At 39.2% G+C, this 18576-nt stretch overlaps 3 protein-coding genes and 1 long non-coding RNA gene across 8 annotated transcripts in view; 2 read left to right on the forward strand and 2 right to left on the reverse strand.

The window, feature by feature from the left end:
• Positions 1–13: 13 nt before the first annotated feature.
• On the forward strand, positions 14–4105 carry LOC147873929 (uncharacterized). The gene is made up of 3 exons (XR_015535008.1): positions 14–77; positions 623–704; positions 2659–4105. It is a non-coding gene; the product is annotated as an uncharacterized LOC147873929 (long non-coding RNA).
• LOC110833379 (lysosomal acid phosphatase-like) lies at positions 2148–8881 on the reverse strand. Its single transcript, XM_087348253.1, has 7 exons — positions 8418–8881; positions 7311–7409; positions 5339–5578; positions 4434–4619; positions 3731–3854; positions 3329–3543; positions 2148–2800 (listed from the first exon to the last, which is right to left on the reverse strand). Exons 1-7 carry the CDS (start codon positions 8595–8597, stop codon positions 2648–2650), a joined length of 1197 nt encoding a protein of 398 aa, XP_087204379.1. The 5' UTR covers positions 8598–8881; the 3' UTR covers positions 2148–2647.
• A 29-nt stretch (positions 8882–8910) lies between these two features.
• The window catches only part of LOC110840254 (putative E3 ubiquitin-protein ligase sinah), a 516698-nt gene continuing 507032 nt past the window's right edge, over positions 8911–18576 (forward strand). For 2 of the 4 annotated variants that reach the window (XM_087348272.1, XM_087348274.1), the window contains exons 1-2: positions 9064–12413; positions 13581–13730. In XM_087348272.1, coding sequence (XP_087204398.1) covers positions 13647–13730 — 84 coding nt within the window. In that variant the 5' untranslated portion in view covers positions 9064–12413; positions 13581–13646. Of the gene's footprint in view, positions 9005–9063; positions 12414–13580; positions 13731–18576 lie in introns of those variants that run through there. The other 2 variants (XM_087348270.1, XM_087348269.1) reach the window with 2 other exon arrangements.
• Positions 14258–18571, reverse strand: LOC110833378 (retinol dehydrogenase 12). 2 transcript variants are annotated; one of them, XM_087348263.1, is made up of 7 exons: positions 17812–18571; positions 16975–17178; positions 16390–16548; positions 15878–15997; positions 15330–15576; positions 14603–14753; positions 14258–14446 (listed from the first exon to the last, which is right to left on the reverse strand). In XM_087348263.1, the coding sequence occupies exons 1-6, from the start codon at positions 17927–17929 to the stop codon at positions 14603–14605; spliced, it is 999 nt and encodes a 332-aa protein (XP_087204389.1). In that variant the 5' UTR covers positions 17930–18571; the 3' UTR covers positions 14258–14446. The 2 variants fall into 2 exon arrangements, with proteins under 2 accessions (XP_087204389.1, XP_087204390.1); XM_087348264.1 differs by having other exon boundaries at positions 14258–14753; positions 15330–15537; positions 17812–18566.

Genomic DNA, 18576 nt, shown 5'->3' on the forward strand with positions numbered 1-18576 from the left:
ATACTGGTGACGTCACCATATGAAAATGATGACTAGACAAGATAGCGTTGTGAAAATGTTTTCTTAAAATATTTGAGGTCTTGCACTAACATATTTAATGATTCAGATAGTTTTATTAGTTCTGATACATAACCCCCAAATGCAATATGTTGTTTGCATAAAAATCGATATAATGAAAGAATAATTAATTATCTTTTGACGATATCGATAACACTTACGCCAACTTTAAAATATTATGTAATTTATTTGGTATTATGCAAAAAAGTATTTCCAAAAACAATTTGAAGTAATACCAAGCTTTCCCCTGGCCCAAAGTGGTACTATGCTCCGACATTTAAAAAATGGGCCCGTGTGGGGGAAGTTGGCCCATACAAAATAATTATTGAACATCACATTTGTAATAAAATAATTATTGTCCTTTAAAATAGTAAGGGGCAATTGTGATTAAGAATTTGAATAATTTACCGAACCCCCCCTCCTGAAACTTTTCGGGGTATAACACTGACATTTTCTATTTTCAGAAACCTATATAAGATATTGTAGGTGCTAATACTATTTTTAAACCTATATAAGTTTAAGGACTCGCAAGCTGACTTCTGAAATGGTGAATAATTGTTTTTAGATTGTTCAACACACAGTTATGTTCCTGCCTGGGACTTGAGGGATGATTATTGCTTCAACACAAATTACAGAAGAACCAGAAGGTGAGAGATATAAGTCAGGGAGTACTTACGTTTATCTGCATGTTGAATAGAGAAGAAGAGATTTACTTATTTGTCTTATATTCTACAATGTTATGAATAGGTAAATATGTATTTATTCAAAGGCATTATTCTGGTGAGATTATCGTTAATTACTGGCGTTAGTGGTTCAATTCTGAAGTTTCATAATAAAAATTGTTTGGTTTGTTAATGTCTTTGATGATAAGCGTAGCAATTAGTTTTCATACTAGTATGCTCTTATTAAAAGTGTCTAAGTTTAAACTTGCCTTAATTTGCTCCAGCTGACTTCTTTCAACTACACATGTGCAAACTGTTGAGTGGTTTTATTTAACAAGCTTGTCAGGGTCACTATCATCCATGTTCCTTAATACACATGTTGTGTTTCTCTCAACACTGAACCGCAGTGTCAGTACTAATCAGAATATACAGGAAATGTTACCTGAGGTATGAAAATCTCATTAAATTCAACAAAATACACAAGACATATTTATGTGAAGTACCTAGAAATTAATATTATATGGTAAGGATCATGTAACATTGCCTCAAACTGCAGCAATTTGTATTCACCACCACTTGAATATCCTTCAACATCAATGTGAGGTTATTACGAACAGTTACAATCTGGCCTATTGCCCACTGCACATTCCAAAAAGGATCTTCCTTTAAAATTATAGTTAATTGTGGATATCCTTTTTATGACAATTACAGTTGATTCATTGTGACTGACTGTTCCGAATCTAATTCTAATACAAATTTCCAGACAGTTGAGTGTTTCAAATCAGCAATTATTACAAGGGAACTTTAAAAGAGGTGGCAGTTGCTGGGGCATTTCGCGAGTACAGAAAGTCATAACCTTACTTTTGCTAGGTCCAAGATTAAGCTTAGGATATACTTTTCATTTCCTGAAACTGCACACAGTTGTGTGAATTTCATTGAAACGTATTCAAATTTATTTAATTGAAGCAGAAAACAGCGATACATGAGTAGCTATTTGGCATGCATTTGGAACTTAGGATTTTTTTTTAAAATTTTGACGTCATTGTAATTTGAGAACTGAGTCAAGCTACATGAAACATTGAAGAACGTTATGAGTTTGACATGTCTGTGACTATCCTCTGGGTATGGATATTGTAAACAGATGCTCTTATAAAAACACTAAAATTTCTGCAAGCAGCTTTAGAAGGGAGGAGAGAAGAGTCCTATTCATGTTTGTGGGTTGGTTCTGTTTCCTGGTCTGACTGCTCTGGGCAGTAAGCCAGGCAGCATGTTAATAGGGGCTTTGTGCCATACAAGGTCAACTCTAAGCACGTCTTTCATGAAGTGTCCAGTATCAATTGCAGTGTGGTTTATTACTTTATAGACAAGCTTTGAGAAGTGCTTCACCACTTCTCAGTTACCCCATATATATAAGTAGTCAAGGCACTCTTTAGGTTAAACAGTATTATTTATTTCTTTTTCAAATGGGCTGGAATGTAAACATTTTATTATTTTCTACTTTCGTAACTTACCGTCATTATTGTGTCAGGTACTAGGCTGTGCCCTAGGAATGTATGCTATAATCTGACTTACCATTTAAATTAAAATAATAAATTACTCTAACATATTCGTCAGACTGTGTTCTGGCGTACACGAGGTCTACGAATTGACACAAAAAACTATGTTACTGACTTCCTTCTGATGCAAAAAAGATTTTTTATTGGTGATATTCCTTCAAGTCACTTGTGATGGTATTTTGTTTTGTGATTGAGAGAGTCGTGGCACTGCACTGTTTTAATTTCCTTATTAACATATATTCAAAACAATTACCAAAATTATAAAAATTTAAAAATCGTATATTTCTCTTCAGTAATTTTGTAAATCATTCCATACTTTAGAAGTATAAAAATAATTACAGGTAGATTATATATATATATTACATTTTATTATTATTCTACAGTGGTTTGGCACTCCTGATCCCAGTCTTCTGGCACCACTGGTCGGGCGAGTCTCAGGAAAGTATCTAGGTAACAGGGCTGTCCGCACTTCGGCATGTTGAGTATATTAAGATGGTATGTGGCTGTGTTGTTGAGGTACAACATCTGCAAATAATGATTGTGCCGCTGTACTGCTCCCGGCGTTTGATTTTATGTAACCTAAACACGAATCTATCAACAAACACTTGTTGGATCAATACAGAAGCACGAGCCAGGTGCAAAGTGAGCGGAAGAATATCGGTTTCAGACGAAATGCATTTCGTGAGGCAGGAAACGGAAAAAGAAGTTGTGAGAACAATTTTGACACTGATACAACAATTCTATTTTTTAATTCATAAGGTAAAGAAAAGTAAATAACAAGAGAAATACAAAGATCACCAATAAGAGAGTTACGAAATATCACAGATGAAAGTGCAAAGATTAGCTCTAGATAAGCCTGTTTCGTGAGATTTCAACTTCTCATAGCGATGAGTGTGAAGATGACAGTTTTCTGGTATGTTGTACCATGTAGTGTGGTAGAAATTGACTGATGATGGAGGCAGTAAGTTCCTCTCACACATCAGTCAAATTTAAAAATGTGTTACAACATATTTAACCCCACTCTTTGATGCATAATTGGTAAGCCTTACTAACCTTCACCTCAAAGCTTGTCCCTGATCGAGTCCTGTGCAACTCAAACACTAGCGATGCCCCATAATCAGGTTTAATGAGGTCTGTGAATCCCAGGGCACGCCACAGATTCACAATAGTGAGATCGTGTGCTGAGTAAAGAACCATCTTTTGGTCAGACTTCAGCAAGCCTGTCCGCTTATTCTCCATGTTCTGTGTGATCTCTCCCACCAGTGGACCTATACATCATAACAGAAATTAAATCAGAGTGGCCGAAGGGCTTTCAATTCGTTATTCGAAAATCAACTATTTTTTTAATGCCATATAGTTTGAGCTACAGACAGCAAAGTTACGGAAACCATTAACGCTATTTTTCTCTGCATTAAAAGCGGAAATGTAAGGTTTATAGCCACAGAACACTCTCACCTCCTGTCAGTCTCTTCAAGACTTCATTGTAGGTGAAGACTGTGAGACTGATGGCTGCCAAATATCTCATTTTCTCAGGGTACACGGATCGTGTCCATTCTGGCAGACGAAGCCCTTTTGAATCCTATAACATAAGTGCTAATTGCATTTAATTTGATTAGTAAGGCTGTTTGCCGTCTGCCGGAGCCTCTGTGGTCCATGGACCCCTTCAGAAAGGGTTGGGCGGGTAATTTTTCTCAGAGGTTAGAATAGGCTATTTTGAAATGATCATACCACTGGCGATCCTTGCAAGAATATCTCTATAGTTAAAAAAAAAATGTCAAATGTTTACATAAACTGAACATATTTATAGAATAAATTATTATTTTCCAATGAGCAGTCTCTAAAAATGTACTTATTTCTAATTATTTGTGTCTGAAAAGTTGAACACTTTCAGTTTCAAATATTTTGACATTTTGAGAGCCTACTTGAAGAGGTTTTCTTTGGCTTCCAGAACCGTCAAATTTTATCTCGTATTGGACTGAAATATGATTTTATGAATATTTTACTGAGTCTGACAGAAGATCTTAAATACCATCGATGGAAATACTGAATTAATTTTCTTAAATTTAATGATTGTCAGATTGACTGGAACATTATTTTGGCGATTGACAGGCCAAGTCCACCAGAAGACCAACGTTCCAGTATCATAACATAAACTTGCCTCTATTTCCAGCGTGTTATAGAGGAGCTCGACTGCTGTGATATTTGAGACATTCTGCCCCGTGTGCGTAGTGAGATAGCCGTACAGATCTTCATTATCGTGGTTCAGCTCTGTTATCGTACTGGACCTGTACGCTTTCCGTAACTCCTGCTCATTTCTCAGACACGGTTTCTTCATTGCAATTAGCTGCAAGACAACCATTAGTTGGAAAACTTTTTATCCCTTTCTGTGTTCAGTTTAATTCAGAAAACAAATTCCTTTTCAGGCATATTCACAGCTCGCCCAAGTGCGTATTAAAATAACCTGATCATCCGTTTGTCTGTCTGTACTCACGAAACAACTTGAAGATGGGCAGAATGGATAAACCAATTTTGATGAAATTTGATTTTGCAGAATTTTACAGAAAAATGTCAATTTACACAACACATAAAGAGTGTAAATACTGTTTTAAGCTCGTCTCATTATGACCCGCAGACAACATCTACTTTGATCACCTTGGTTACCATGGAAACAAATGGCAAGAGAATTTACTTTTGCTGGTTTCGTATAATAACAAAGGAATTCAGGTCAGAAGTAGCCACGGTACCTGCGTAGCTCAGGTGGAGAAATAAGAAGTGTATGCAGAATTTTGATGGCCTCTTATAAGACTACAAAGAGGATAGGACAGCATTAAAATAGACCACGTAAGGAAACAAAATTGGTTTTTTACTTATGAGAGATATAAAAAGCTCAGAAGACAATCAGCCGTTGTGACTGATGTCAAAAGTGGTGACAAATTGATGTGTTCAGGGGTGGAGCTGAAGGAATTTTAAACATGAACACACTCTTATACTCACATAAAGACTAAAAATACCACTAAATTTATGTATCTTAGTAGAACTTTAAAAATGAACATATTATGTTACCTGGTCCAAATGTCTTGGGGTCGAATGAACTGGTATGGGCTGCCATTTGAGGTCAGGGTTCCACACTTGCATTCCCGTGGGGGGGTATAGTCCTGCAAGAACAACTTGTGCGCTCATGAGACAACGGTCGTTGGCGCTGCTTTTAATTAGAAACTCTTTGGGAGAATACAGTTCGCTAAGGTATCCATTGTATCGTTTTCGCAGGAACTGTCCTAGATTGAACATCTGTTGCATACCTTTCTGCAACAACAAACAAGGACGTGTTTCCCTTACGCTCTGCTGCTTTAAAAAAATAATTTACCCTTAATTTTTATTTTAATGTTAAACTTTATTTTAAAGACTATGGGATGGGAAATTTTATCTTGAAATTATATTCCTCAGACTGGAGACAGGAAGGTAAAAAGATTCCAATAAGATTGTTGTGAATTACGAATTGGGAAGGTCATAGAAGTAAGAGGTCGTGGCCTGCTTTAAGGTTATGTACCAGGATTGTACTGAAGGAAAAGTCTTGAAAATGTTTGAGTAAGGAGAGTCTGCTTTTGAGTCCAGAAACGAACTACGGACCTACCAGATGCAAACCAGCAGTGCTTATCTTTCGATGATGTTTTTGGCGACGGTGCGATGTCTTTAAATAAAGAGTCGATCAACGTAAGTCTTCACTTTCAGATTTACTTTCTACTGGCGTTTTCTTGAAATTGCAGGTCGTATTAAGTGCTGATGTACGCGGCGCTTATGTTGGCATTTGTCCATTTCTTTGGTATATCATTTACGACGTTTATGATCTTGAGTCCGCTAAGTGACGTCGAAAATGGGTTGGGGGGGGGGGGGGGAGTGCCACGGGAGAAATTTATCCCCTCTCAATTTTTTTTGTTACATTTTGGGTTCTCATGGCGGCCAGTCTGGAGTCTTCGGGGTTTCTGCACCTTGTAGTCTGGTAGAAGTTTATAGACGTTTCAGAGGTGCTTACGATGTCATCGCCCCGATGGTGGAGGCAGGAAGGACGTCTGAAACGTCGGTAAACTTCTACCAGACTACACGGCGCTACACACCAGAATATAGCAATTTTCTGCAATATTTTGCTGCGTGTTAGAAGAAAGAATCTGCTAGGCTGTATTAGAAAGTTTTCAGTTTCCAGGTTGTGTAACTGTAAATACGCTTATCTTATACCTTATCTCCGTTTGGCCTTAACATTCTTCTTATCTCGTAAGATTATTTGGGGCATTGTCTCGGGGGCCTGGGACGGGTTGGGGTTGAAACGAAAGTAACAATGGCTGCATTTAGTACGATGTGTCAGAAACATAAAGAATCAGATATTCTCTTGTTATACTCATTTTATAGCTTAATTCTATTTTTAAAAAAATGTTGCCCGAGACATTTTGAAGGTTATTTGACTTCTTTAAATACATTTCCTGATTTATGCAATGCAAAAATAACTGATTTTTTTTCTCTACAGGACGTAGAGAAAACGTTCTTTCTAACAGCAACAATTTTAAGACTGCGTTTTATAAAAATCCCAGTGTAATTTTTGAATTTAGGCGTATTCATGAATTCGAAGCACGTATTGTCTCTTTTAGCAGGAGACCATGACAGCTTTTAATTTTGTTAAGATGGCTGACCATTGTTGCCGTCATGTTGGCAAAGGATTACTGGACACGCAAGCTCTGGCGTGGAGAATTAAACAGCTACGGAAATGACGCAGCTCGAATGCCGACCGCTGGCTTCCTCTTCCTCCTTGTGGGGCATCGTAATTTGGTTGTAAGGGAGAATTAATTGCGTTATACAGTAATTTCCCCGGAGTAATCATCAAAGGAGACGCATTGCAGTGCGTGGCGCTGTTTCCACCGTCGGTTCATGCGAAAATGTAGCTGTGTTCATTATTGCCATTGCAGTGCTGCGACTACAGCCACACCAAATTTCGTTGTTCTAAGACACAAATGTCCCACCTTCAGTGCCATTTTTAAACACGTCGTACCTTGGTAAGAGCTCCCCACCCTTCGGGCCACGTGTCTGCTTCCCTGTGTGGGTCCGTGGGGTACGTCTCCGTTGGAGTCCGGTCTCCGTGTCGGAACACCTGTAACACAGCGTAACGTATAGGCGTTCTTTACAAAACAACACATAGCATAACTTAAATCAGATAAAATGTCGAAGGATGAAACTGCTAAGGCTTAAATCGAAGTTAATTTACCTGAATGAGCTAAAAGTATTCTTTTACGTTTGTTGTTAGAATATTTTTGAAATTAATGAGATAGTTTCAAGGTGGAGATCGCAGTATGAAGTACGTCTTTTACGCTGTGCAACTCAAAAACAAATTACGTTTTTTTTTCTTTCCGGTAAATGCAGGCTATGTAAAGGTAGCCTTGGGTTTGCATGGATTTGAGGATGTCCTTGTGACAAAGCACGTTTCAAGCCTCGAGCATTACAGGAGGTAGGCGATAAAGGTGCGGAACTTCGCGCCACAAAACACAATGCTGTTTGCGTCCAGTTTACGTCAACACTCGGCCATGTTTTGTTCAAGGGAATGGAGGAAATTACGTAACGTGAAGCTTTATAATCTACACCTTTCATGCATAAACTAAATGTTTAGTTTGAAATAAACTGGACGTGTAGTGCGGGTGAACAAGGAATATGTATACGTGGAAAATTTAATTGTGAAAACTGTTGAGAAGAATCAGTTTAAGAAACCGGATAAATTGAAAAAAGTTGAACGGGTTTTAACAAATTACGCCAAACCATGTTAGCGGAATCAGAATATTAATTCGCCATGATTCTCGCTGTGAACAGCTGTTACTAGCTTAAACAGCTTCAACCAATTCATCTTTGCAATGGTGAAGTGTGGTGTTTTCTTCGCGGTACGGACTGAATTCTTAAAACATTATTTTCGATCTTTGTAATGGTTAAGTGTGGTGTTTTCTTCGCGGTACGGACTGGATTCTTAAAATATTATTTAGAAAATCTTCAATTTCATTAAAGTTCGAGAAAAATAAATATCACTAAAGAAGTAAACGTGCAGTTTATCGAAGGATGTGAAAGTAAATGGTGATTTTAATACCGTAAATAAAACCCATTGGTTGTTACTTACCACGCTAACCAATCGGAGAGTCGCATGAGACGATTCGTCTTGTCCGAAGGCCACAAAAGCTAAAAGAATAGCTGCGATGACAAATCCGAGGACTGTCACAGTTACACACGCGGGTCTATTGCGCGGTTGACAACATTTTTGTAAAATGATCGGTTGATGGGATCTTGATTGTTCAGGCATACCTATATTTGTAAGGGGCTGCCACCAGACGAGGATTCACGAATAAATATGAAATAAATCTGCATGTACACCAGTCTACTCAGAGGGAGAAATCCACATTCCTTTTTTTAACGCCACTTTCTAAAACAACTTTTTAAAATCGGAATACGTTCATGTTTTATCAGTTTATAGACGACAAACGCTATGAAGTGAAACACTGATCTGATCTTGTTGGTGCCCAGGTAACTTCTGGTGATCGTGGTTGCTTGTGCCTCGCAGAGAGATCACGCTTGAACACATGCACTCGACAGAATCACAGAGGAGACTAGACAGGCGGAGTGTTCCAACAACAAACACTCACATGGGCGGCCTTGGGCCGACATCGTCGTAATACGGTGTGCCCAAGAAATCATGACGATGATTAAGAGGTCATTCAACCATACAACTCATTTATACGTCCTCACCAAGTTCATGGTTTGGAAAGTGGGTTGTGCCAGGGTTGTGTAAACTGGGCATGAACGAAATGTTTCGTAAGCAAAATTCGGCGGCCATTTCTCACCCAAATCTCTCCTGATTCACTACTAGATGGCTCTAGCAGACAAATCAGGATTGAGAAGAAATTGTGCAGAGGCAGAGTGGGCTTGCCACTTACTACTCAAATGCACCCTACAAGACTAATAAGGATAAGTTGCCTTGAGAAAATGTCCCGGAACGGGTCAATAGGCCCAATCCTTGTAGTAGTTGTTGACTACAATTTCTGGAGATGTTCCAGTTTTGTTTAAAATCTGAGAAAAGTATCAGTCAATGCACTACTACATGAAGACCCTCGCGCGTGGAGCGAAAAAATGTTTCAAACAAAAGTCCTACTAACTAATTAACTAACTCCCTAGGTTCAACACCAAAGCCCGCCACCGGCCACGATCCTGAGTCAATTCCATCCATTTGCCATCCTCTCAGCCCACCTCCCTAAGATCCATCTTTATGTCATCCTCCCATCTCCTCCTTGGTTTACCCAGTGGACCTTATCCAGAAGGATTTCCTACCAAAATCCCCTCAAGCGTGCTACATGTCCAGCCCATCGGAGACTCCTCACTGTGCTAGGTGCCCCGTACAATTCACGAAGCTCCTCGTTATGCAATATTCTAAATTTCCCACTATTTCATCCCTCCTAGGTCCACCCTGTTTTCAAACACTTGTATTCTACGTTCTTCCGTCAAAGTACAGAAAAATTTAAAATATATTGCAATCCAATGCACTTCTCTCCCACAAGTCTTACGCTTTTAGGAATTTTCAGACATCCGTGTCACTTCATAACTCGAGTAGCCACGATTTGACCTATTTTTATCAAATTACATTTAAATTTGTTGCTAGATTACGCGGCCTGTTTTGCACTTTTTTCCTAACCTGTAAACTTCCGTTTCCATGGAAACCATGTTTTGTTATTAGAATTGCCGTCTTATGCAGGCTCAATCACGTTGTTGTGGCCTTTTTGTTGTTCACCCCTGCGACGTGACGGCTTCGTTTTAAATATAGCGTGCCCGAGAACGTCGAGACGGAAAGATGTGACAGCTGACTGTCGGGCATACGTAAACAAGGCATGGCCAATCGATTTGGCGTTTCCCTGTGGTAACGAAGCAAGGTAGGTAACTCTGCGATCCCTTGGTGGTAAGTGGTTCGATTCTCGTCTGTTTTCAGGTTCCCCTACGGAGACCGCCACTTCAAACACGCCGATTCATAGCAACACGCAATACAATTAACTTTTTAAGGGCTGGGCGGGGTCGATCACGCGGACAGCTGTGATGTAATAATTGAAGAGGATTGTAGAGGAATTAAAGGTATAAAGGAATGGAATAAATAAGGTGAGAAAAGAAGAGACGTCGAAATAAAAAAACACAATCTTAAATAAACAAGCCAAAAGCAAAGTCTTTTACGTCGGGCTTCAACACAATGGCCATACAGATTTCCAGAAATACATTTTAACGTGTTCTGACGATGTACGATCCACTCACAGCTCTTAAAACTACAAATTTAATTTGATTTTAAAGCAGCTTTGAAACCTTCACGTATTTATTAGTGTGTCTGTTTTTCAGTTTTGCAGTAATTTCATACTATCGTAAAAATTCTTCTGTTTTGTGAAGTAAACTGTCGTTCATTAGGGTTTAGCGGACACCCATTGCCCCCCACCCCCTCCGGGCCACACCTTAACTGCTAACCGATGGTCAGTGCTTGTTAATTTCCCACAGGTTTGTGGTATGAAATGAAGTTACATCCTTTCTTCACAAAACCCATTAAAATCAATTAATCGTGTTTTGTTCTATTTCTGTGAACTGACAGTCGAGTTATTATTCACTTTTGATTGAGTCTCGTTGCCATGGCGACCGCTGCAGTTGTTAAAACCATAGCAATTGATTACGCGTAGAGAAATAAACATTATCGATTATGCACTGTATGTGTCAATGAAGTATTTAATTAATACAGTCACGTAACATTAGCATGAGAGATATTTTAGACATGGGGCGGTTATGAGCAACAGGATCCTGGCAATAAACGCAATGCCCCCAAAAAGATGGATTCACAACAGCAACTTCAGTGGCCACGTGTCAGACTCTTGCACATTGCAAATGTGTGTAATGGTTTGGTTTATTAAAATGTCTATTTCATTGAATGTGTGTGTACAAACATATTTTTGGAACATCCTGTATTATTTATTGAGAGTAATTATTGAACACTAATATTCATGTGATGGATAAACTTCTCCTTCAGGAGCGGTTCTACAAGTGGAACGAGAAAGAATAGTAAATTCTAACGATAAGGAATGTTTATATTATGAAACGCGCTAAGACATTTAGTAGCATTACGGAATGATCTTATCGCTTTCGACAATCGGGAAGAAGATATTTATTATGTAGAGTAGTACGTAAGAATTATTAAACATGCTAATTTTGTAATCGGGCTTATACTGTAATTAATGTCTTATTAAACGCGTTATATGCAGCACTACGTTGTGCTTTAATGCAGTTAAAATCAATCGCGGACGTCATAAAAGTCATTATAGTTGTAATCGAATTTGCTACTTTATAATTACAATATGAGATCGAGTTATGAAACGCGCTATATATACAGTAATCGTTCAGTGTTACGTTTATTGAAGTTAAAGAACCCCACTGAATGTCGGGATCAATATGTGGGGTCCCAGGTTTAAATCTCGGCTATCCTTCGACAGCGTCGTCAGATAATCCGTGAAAATAACGCGGATTATTAAACGCGCTAGACTTGTAATCAAGTAGATTGGTTTCAAATAACAAACAAAATATCTTTATAAAACACTCTGTGAGTCGTAGTCGTTTTATTTATTGTTTACTGTAATTACGAAACACGTTTTAAATATTAAACGCGCTAAAATACTAGAATGCATTGTCGAAGAATGCTATTATGAAACGCTTTACACATAAAAATTGTTTTAGTTAATTGCAATTACAAAACTTGTGAGCATTAGGAAACACGAGAAAGGTTTTGGGATGTAATATTAAAATACGATAAATATTCCATTATGAAACGCGCTAAAATATCTAATCGCCATACGCCATGTTGCTATCGCATTCGAGAATCGAGAAATGATTACTTATTCCGATTGAACTTTGATATGAAAAGGAAGACGGAACAAGATACTCGTGTACGGGATTCATTTCTCTTTTTTTTTTCTTCTTCTTTTTCTTTTGGTTCGAGTGGTGTCACTGCTGTCGGCGCATCCCTTGCGGCGTTTGTTAGTAGAAGTTTCTTGACTTTTTCGTCCAGCCATTTTAGGTGTTGGGAACAATAAAATCCGGAATTATAATTGTAAGTTTGCATTTTATTTAATTATCAATAGTGTGTTGTATAAGTTAATTAAAAATCGAACTCTCGACAAGATTCTTGACGATTTTCAGGTTAAAATACCTGTCAGCTAAAGTGACACAATTCGTTCTGAGGTTACGTATTACGGAACTATTACTTTGTACAGTCCAAAGTAGTCTGCTTAATTTCGCTATGTGACAGACATAGGGTAACAACTACGTTGAAATAGGTTAATAATATAGAATATATTTACAATAAACTAGATATATTTTATGAAGTAATTAAATTTCTTTACAAGCCTATAAATTACTTAGTTTACAAAAGTCTCCATTAGCGCTAGTTTTGAATATGGCCACCAACTTCCTTCCATGAAATTTGAATGACGTCATCTTTAGGTTAGTGGTCATTTCAAAATAACTATTAGAAAGTTTCAGTTTGTACAGAAGTATCACTAAACGAACGTTATTAATATTTTAGTGGAAAAATTAGTAAAGCAATATAATTTTCAGTGGCTTACAGAAATCAAACCATTATTGTGACATGTTCGTCATCCGGATAGCCAATACATTTTAACACTGACATACAAAAGAAATTTTGAAGGAAAAAAAATCTCGTTTTTGTCGTGATGTTTGAAATGGTGGTAAATATTTTATAAAATTAAAATATGTGTTTAATGAAATTACTAACAAATGTTAATTCTGTTCTCAAATATGCAATACAGTAATTATTTCAGTGACTTGAGATGTGCCTTTTTGAACGCTGAGCTCAAGGGAAATACTTTGGAACTCGTAATCCAGTCAAAAATATTTTCTTGAGTAAATATTGGATCACTAAAACACATTTTGTAATAGCAATGTTTTTCTAGTTGCTCCCCGCTTTGACTCATAAAGACGAACGTTGCCTGACGTCAGGTAGCAGTCCCACTGTGGTCATGTTTTGTGTTGGAAATGCTATTGTACCAGTTCGTGAGCTTCTTAGCCGTCACAGTGGCCGCTTGGTCAGTGGGACCGTGGGTTCGAATCCCACTCAAGTTATGAATGTTTGTCCGCGTTAACACTAATTCGTTTGAATCTGTCGTAAAATATTTAAAAATAACGCTGTATATTGTAATGAAAAGTGTCTTTTCGCGGATTTAAGTGACTTAACCCCTAATCTTGTAGGAATTTACAGCGTCTTGTTTTAGTGTTTGAAGTGAAAGTTTTAAATAAGTGGACTACAGTGGACGTAACAGTGTTCATGTGTATAGTGAGTGCAACAATGTCTTATCTGATCCATCACTTCACGTCTTGGTGCCAGCAACAATGGGAGCAACGCGAAACGGTGAGTTGGACTGAATTCTTCATGGATGTATTGGTTGAATGGACGTTGATGTACGAGGGTCCCGTTTAAATATTTGTGTGTGCCTTTCTCTTGTGTTGTCAGGTTTAGCCGCTGCGCTTGAGTGAAGTATTTCTATTTCAATTTGTTTGGTTGTCGCCGTGATTGAATGACTATTTTTGTCGAATAGTTATGTTTAATTTGCATTGGCAATTTGTTACTATGGTAGACAATGAAATAGACGAAGGAAATTATCGTTCGTTAATAATATTAGGTGGAATTGTGGGTCACATTCTCGCGTAAAGAATTTAGGTCTGCATTTAATATCATATTCTAGCGTCATGCAGGAAAATGAATAACATTTTTCCGTCACACACAACAAAGACATTTCGTATCTTTTAATCTTTGAGAGGAACCTGAAGACGGCCATATAATAGGCCGAAACATGTCGCTTCATAGTATCTTAAATACTACTGACATAATTTTGTATCTAATAAATGTGTTTGTTGTGTGTGAAGGGCAAACATCCATTTAATTAAATGAATTTTAGATATTGCAGTAATTATTACATTTAAAATAAATGTCAAGGATTTTATAAACTCTTTCCTTCTTCTTCTTCTTCTTCACTGTAAACAAGTCGAAGGAGCTCATTTGACTTTTTTTTAACTGGACGAGCGAAAAAGTTAGTAGAACATCGGCGAGGTTTATGTCTGTTTATGCTGTGAAAAGATCCGTAGAAGGATTTGTAACTTTTTTTTCAGATACTAAAGTTTATCGAAATTCTGATCACATAAAATAACTTTCAAGGAGCAATAGAATTATCGTATACGCCCTAGTCTGAGTTAATATTTTAAGTGGGCACTGCCCCAACCTGCCTAATTGCCGACTGTCGGTTGTCCGTTGGTGTCCGGTGCTGTGAGGGGGTCCCAGTCTTCGAGGCCCACGAGACACTTACTCACGTCCCACAACTTCCTGGCCACCTCTTTGTCACGTGCCTTGGCCAACGTCGGGAAACGTCTGCAATCACTGGATTCAGATATTTCTTATTAATCAACTTGGACAAGGGGATCTAGTTCACTCTCAATTCATTCATCAAGACGTCAATGAGTTCTGATCACAGTCGTCTAGTAATGATGTATTATCGGGCTACTAGCTGTTTCCGACGTTTCGGAGATGACTGTCGCCAATCATTTGCCACGTATAAATATATTTTGCATTCTGGGGACGAAATAAGTAGTCCTGAAACCGACCTGCTTTTGTGTCGTCAGTGAATTTCCTTCGAAATATACAAATAAAGCTGGAGCAACTCAGGGGTTACGGCTAGTAACTGAAGACAACCTCGAAACATCTTAAATCTTAGGATACTTGTGGTTCGGAGTGCGATTATGAAGATGGCTGTCTTCTTGGATATTGCGCCTTGTAGTCTTGTAGATATTGACCGACGTTTCGGAAATGCTTAACTGACTCCATCTTTACGGCGATGAATACACATCACTCCGATGATGGGGGCAGAAAACGCCTCTGAAACGTCGGTAAGTATCTATCGGACGACATGATGCAACATCCGAGAAGAGACCCAATTTCAAGAGTCGAGTCAATCACCTGTAGTAGAGACCAGTCTCGTTCTTGGTCCGCTCGTCTACTGCACAGTAGATGGTGGTCTGCGCCCCCTGTTCCGGCGTTTTGATAAAAAGCTTCCCTATGTTGTCGAACAGCCATGTAATGCCCTTGAAGAAAGCCGTGTCCAAATGTCTGCCAAGCCCCGTGGCTACTACTCCAGGGTGCACTGAGTAGGTCGTCACCCCGGTCCCTGTCGTAAATGGAAATTTGGGGAAGTCGCAAATCGGAACTGCATTTACGAGACAATTAAGAGCGGACTATAATAAGAGATTACTTGCTACCTTGCAGTTTAGAATCTTTTGTCTGCTTTATAAAATCGTAAATAAATGTAACTTACCTGCTATTTGGTATAGTCTCTCGCTTATAAACTTCGGATTAAGTGAATTTTAGGACACTCTGTATTATATCAGAGGTTTATATTATAATTTGTTGGTATTGTTTTAATTTTTAAGTCCGTAGAGGACGTAATTGTGAGTTCCACTTCAACATTGTCTTAAGTTTGTGAAACTGGACGTAGATTATTGACTTGCCTTGTGTCCTGGTGGCTAATTCTTTGGTGAACAGAACGTTTGCCAGTTTGCTCCTGGAGTACGCAAAAGTTGGGCTGTAGGATTTCTCCCAGTTCAGATCTTCGAAGTCGATTGTTCCGACTGAAACACGCAGAGTAATCGTCTGTTTGTTGACTGAATAGGTCATATGGCATCAAACAGAATGGCTTACCTTCCATTCCAAATTTAATCAAAATCCACCCATTAGTCCCATGTGTTCATTTCGTACACATCGAACAAAGAACGCATAACAACGATTAACACCTACTGCGTTAAAGACCACCCCGGACGTCACAACTGGATCGGAGTACAGGGTGTACAATTTAAAACGCAACCCAAAGACAGTCACGCACAACTGTACAAAAATGAACTTGAAGCATGTCCAACCCCCGTCGTGTAAAATACTCTCTCCCAACGTGTCCCATGACCCTCGTTGCTAGGCCGCTGCTCACAACAGTTGCGCAGGTACTCAAATTGCGGACAGAGATACTCACTGTAGTGGGCGTGAGAGGCCACGTTGACGATGCGAGCGGGCTTGCTGCTCAGGATTCTCGGAAGGAGCAGACACGTCAGAAGGAAGTGTCCCAGATGATTCACTCCGAGATGCATCTCGTATCCATCTTCTGTGAGCCCCTTTGGGCAACACATCACGCCTGCGCACAAAATTAAGTTCCTTTCAATAGAGCAGGGGTTCTCAAACTTTCCCAACCACATCGCCCTTTCTCGACGGTTGTAAATTTCTATGTTCGGCTTCACGTTGTCTCCGTCTTAACTCCCGATGAGAGAGGGTTTGCCCGGTACTAGAATTCACTTTTCAGATTTCTGAAGCCTTAAAATTCAATCCAAGGGGCGCGGAGTCTCACTTCAGAGGCTGATTATCGATAGGTTTATAAAAAAAAAAGTCTACCTCTTACCAAACTTGAAGGTTCATAGCCGTATTCACAAAATCCTGTCATTTGACCTTATCATGAGCCAGTTGAATCCACACTCTCGCCTGAATTTGAGGTCCGTTTAGGAGTGTACAGCGCACTCTAAGAATATATGACCATGATTTTGTCGTAGAATTCTCACTCACTCACCAGCGTTGTTGATCAGCAGGTGTATACGTGGTTCATTGCACAGAATGTTCGCTGCGAACTCACGCACTGAGGTTAAGGACGAGAGATCCAATCGCACAACCACCACATCTCCCGCGCCCTCAAGTCCGTCTGTCATCATACGTATCTCCTGAGCAGCCTCCGAGGCCTTCTTGGTGTCGCGGCACGCCATGATGACTCTGGCCCCTGTGGGAAAGTAGAGAGCTAGGTTACCGTACACAAGGCCGACCTGCGAATTTACCCACTGACTGACTTTAGTAGCTGACAGTAGTCAAGAAATTCCCCGTCTTTTATGTAACCACAAGGTTCATTACCATGTTCACGAAAGTCCACCAACTGCTCCTACTATCATTAGCCATATGAATCCAATCCGCACCGTTCAACTCTATTTAACAGTTGAGGATCCATATATGATCGAATTAAACAAAAATAGATTAATGACGCACGAGGTATGGGGATATTTTGAAGGGAGAAAATTACATTTTATGAGAACATAACTTTTCTGAGGCTTATTTTTCCGGTTTTAAATCCATTTTGAATCCGTCACACAAACTGTGAGCAAATAATCAGAAGATACCGTGTTCTGCATGAGAATAACACATAACTAGATAGGATTTAAAGTTTTCACGGCGGTGAGTTCGAAGATGATTGTCATCCGAGTTGTAGCGCAGTCATCATGGCGGAGGCAGCAGGGACCTCTGCGACGTCTAACACGGCGCTACAACCCAGAAGACAGCCATCTTCGAACACAGGCCTACCTTGAATATTTTATAATTTTTACTTCACAAATATTATGTCTGTTGAGCGTTTCATACTAACCGCGTCGAACGAAGTCCAAGGCCGTGAATTTCCCGATGCCAGTGTTACAGCCTGTAATGATGGCTGTCTTCCCGTCAAGACGAGCCTTACTTCGACACCACCCATAGAACGGCCACATCACGTCTGTAAGAGCAGTCCTACGGCAGCGGTACGAGCTTACAGATGAAACTGTTTATTCACGGTGTGCCTGATCTTGGTTTCTATCGCTGTGTCGCGTAGGTTATCGCTGGCTTGACTAGATTATGTGTGGAACAGTGCAATTGCTAAACTCATCTGAAGGTTATTACTAGACAACATTCCTTTGGTTTCCGTCTTCTTTTTTCGTTTTGTAATTGTACTTTTTTCTCGACCAATGGATAGGAAGCATAGGACCTGTCGATCACTCCCCACAATCGTCAGATGTAAACGTAAGAAGCTTCCGACACTGCAGTGCCTGTCTCGTAGTCTGAACATGTTAAGGCCTTCAGCCACGACAACAAATCTATTAGCATAAGCACGTGCGTTTCGAACACAGAAGTGGTCTGACGTAGCAAGGGACAATATCTTGCGCTTGTACAAGACTCTGCTTTAGTTACCTGTTTGATTGTGTGGGTTACTCACTGAGGCAGCAAGCCAGGAGACATCTTTATACTCACCACCATGGGAATCTAAAGTTTCACTGACCTAGTTGAAGATAGGAATCACGGAGAAATATAACGTTAAAGTGTGGACTTCATGAAACTGTTTCAACAGAGTCCAGTGAAAGTATAAGTGATTAACTTTCAG

The sequence above is a fragment of the Zootermopsis nevadensis genome, unplaced genomic scaffold, assembly GCF_977971745.1.
Source record: "Zootermopsis nevadensis isolate Lab colony 2312 unplaced genomic scaffold, Znev_1.0 Znev_ptg000012l, whole genome shotgun sequence".
In the NCBI taxonomy this organism is placed as follows: Eukaryota; Metazoa; Arthropoda; class Insecta; order Blattodea; family Termopsidae; genus Zootermopsis; species Zootermopsis nevadensis.

Excerpts from the sequence above, each read along its gene's own strand:
- LOC110833379 (XM_087348253.1), bottom strand. The coding sequence starts at position 8,597 with ATGCCTGAACAATCAAGATCCCATCAACCGATCATTTTACAAAAATGT. Across the intron at positions 5,579-7,310 it reads GGTGGGGAGCTCTTACCAAG|AAAGGTATGCAACAGATGTT; the intron begins GTACGACGTGTT and ends TTGTTGTTGCAG. Across the intron at positions 3,855-4,433 it reads ATAACACGCTGGAAATAGAG|GATTCAAAAGGGCTTCGTCT; the intron begins GCAAGTTTATGT and ends CTTATGTTATAG.
- LOC110833378 (XM_087348263.1), bottom strand. The coding sequence starts at position 17,929 with ATGTGGCCGTTCTATGGGTGGTGTCGAAGTAAGGCTCGTCTTGACGGG. Across the intron at positions 15,577-15,877 it reads ATTAGCCACCAGGACACAAG|TTCCGATTTGCGACTTCCCC; the intron begins GCAAGTCAATAA and ends TCGTAAATGCAG. Across the intron at positions 14,754-15,329 it reads GAGACTGGTCTCTACTACAG|TGATTGCAGACGTTTCCCGA; the intron begins GTGATTGACTCG and ends ATCTGAATCCAG.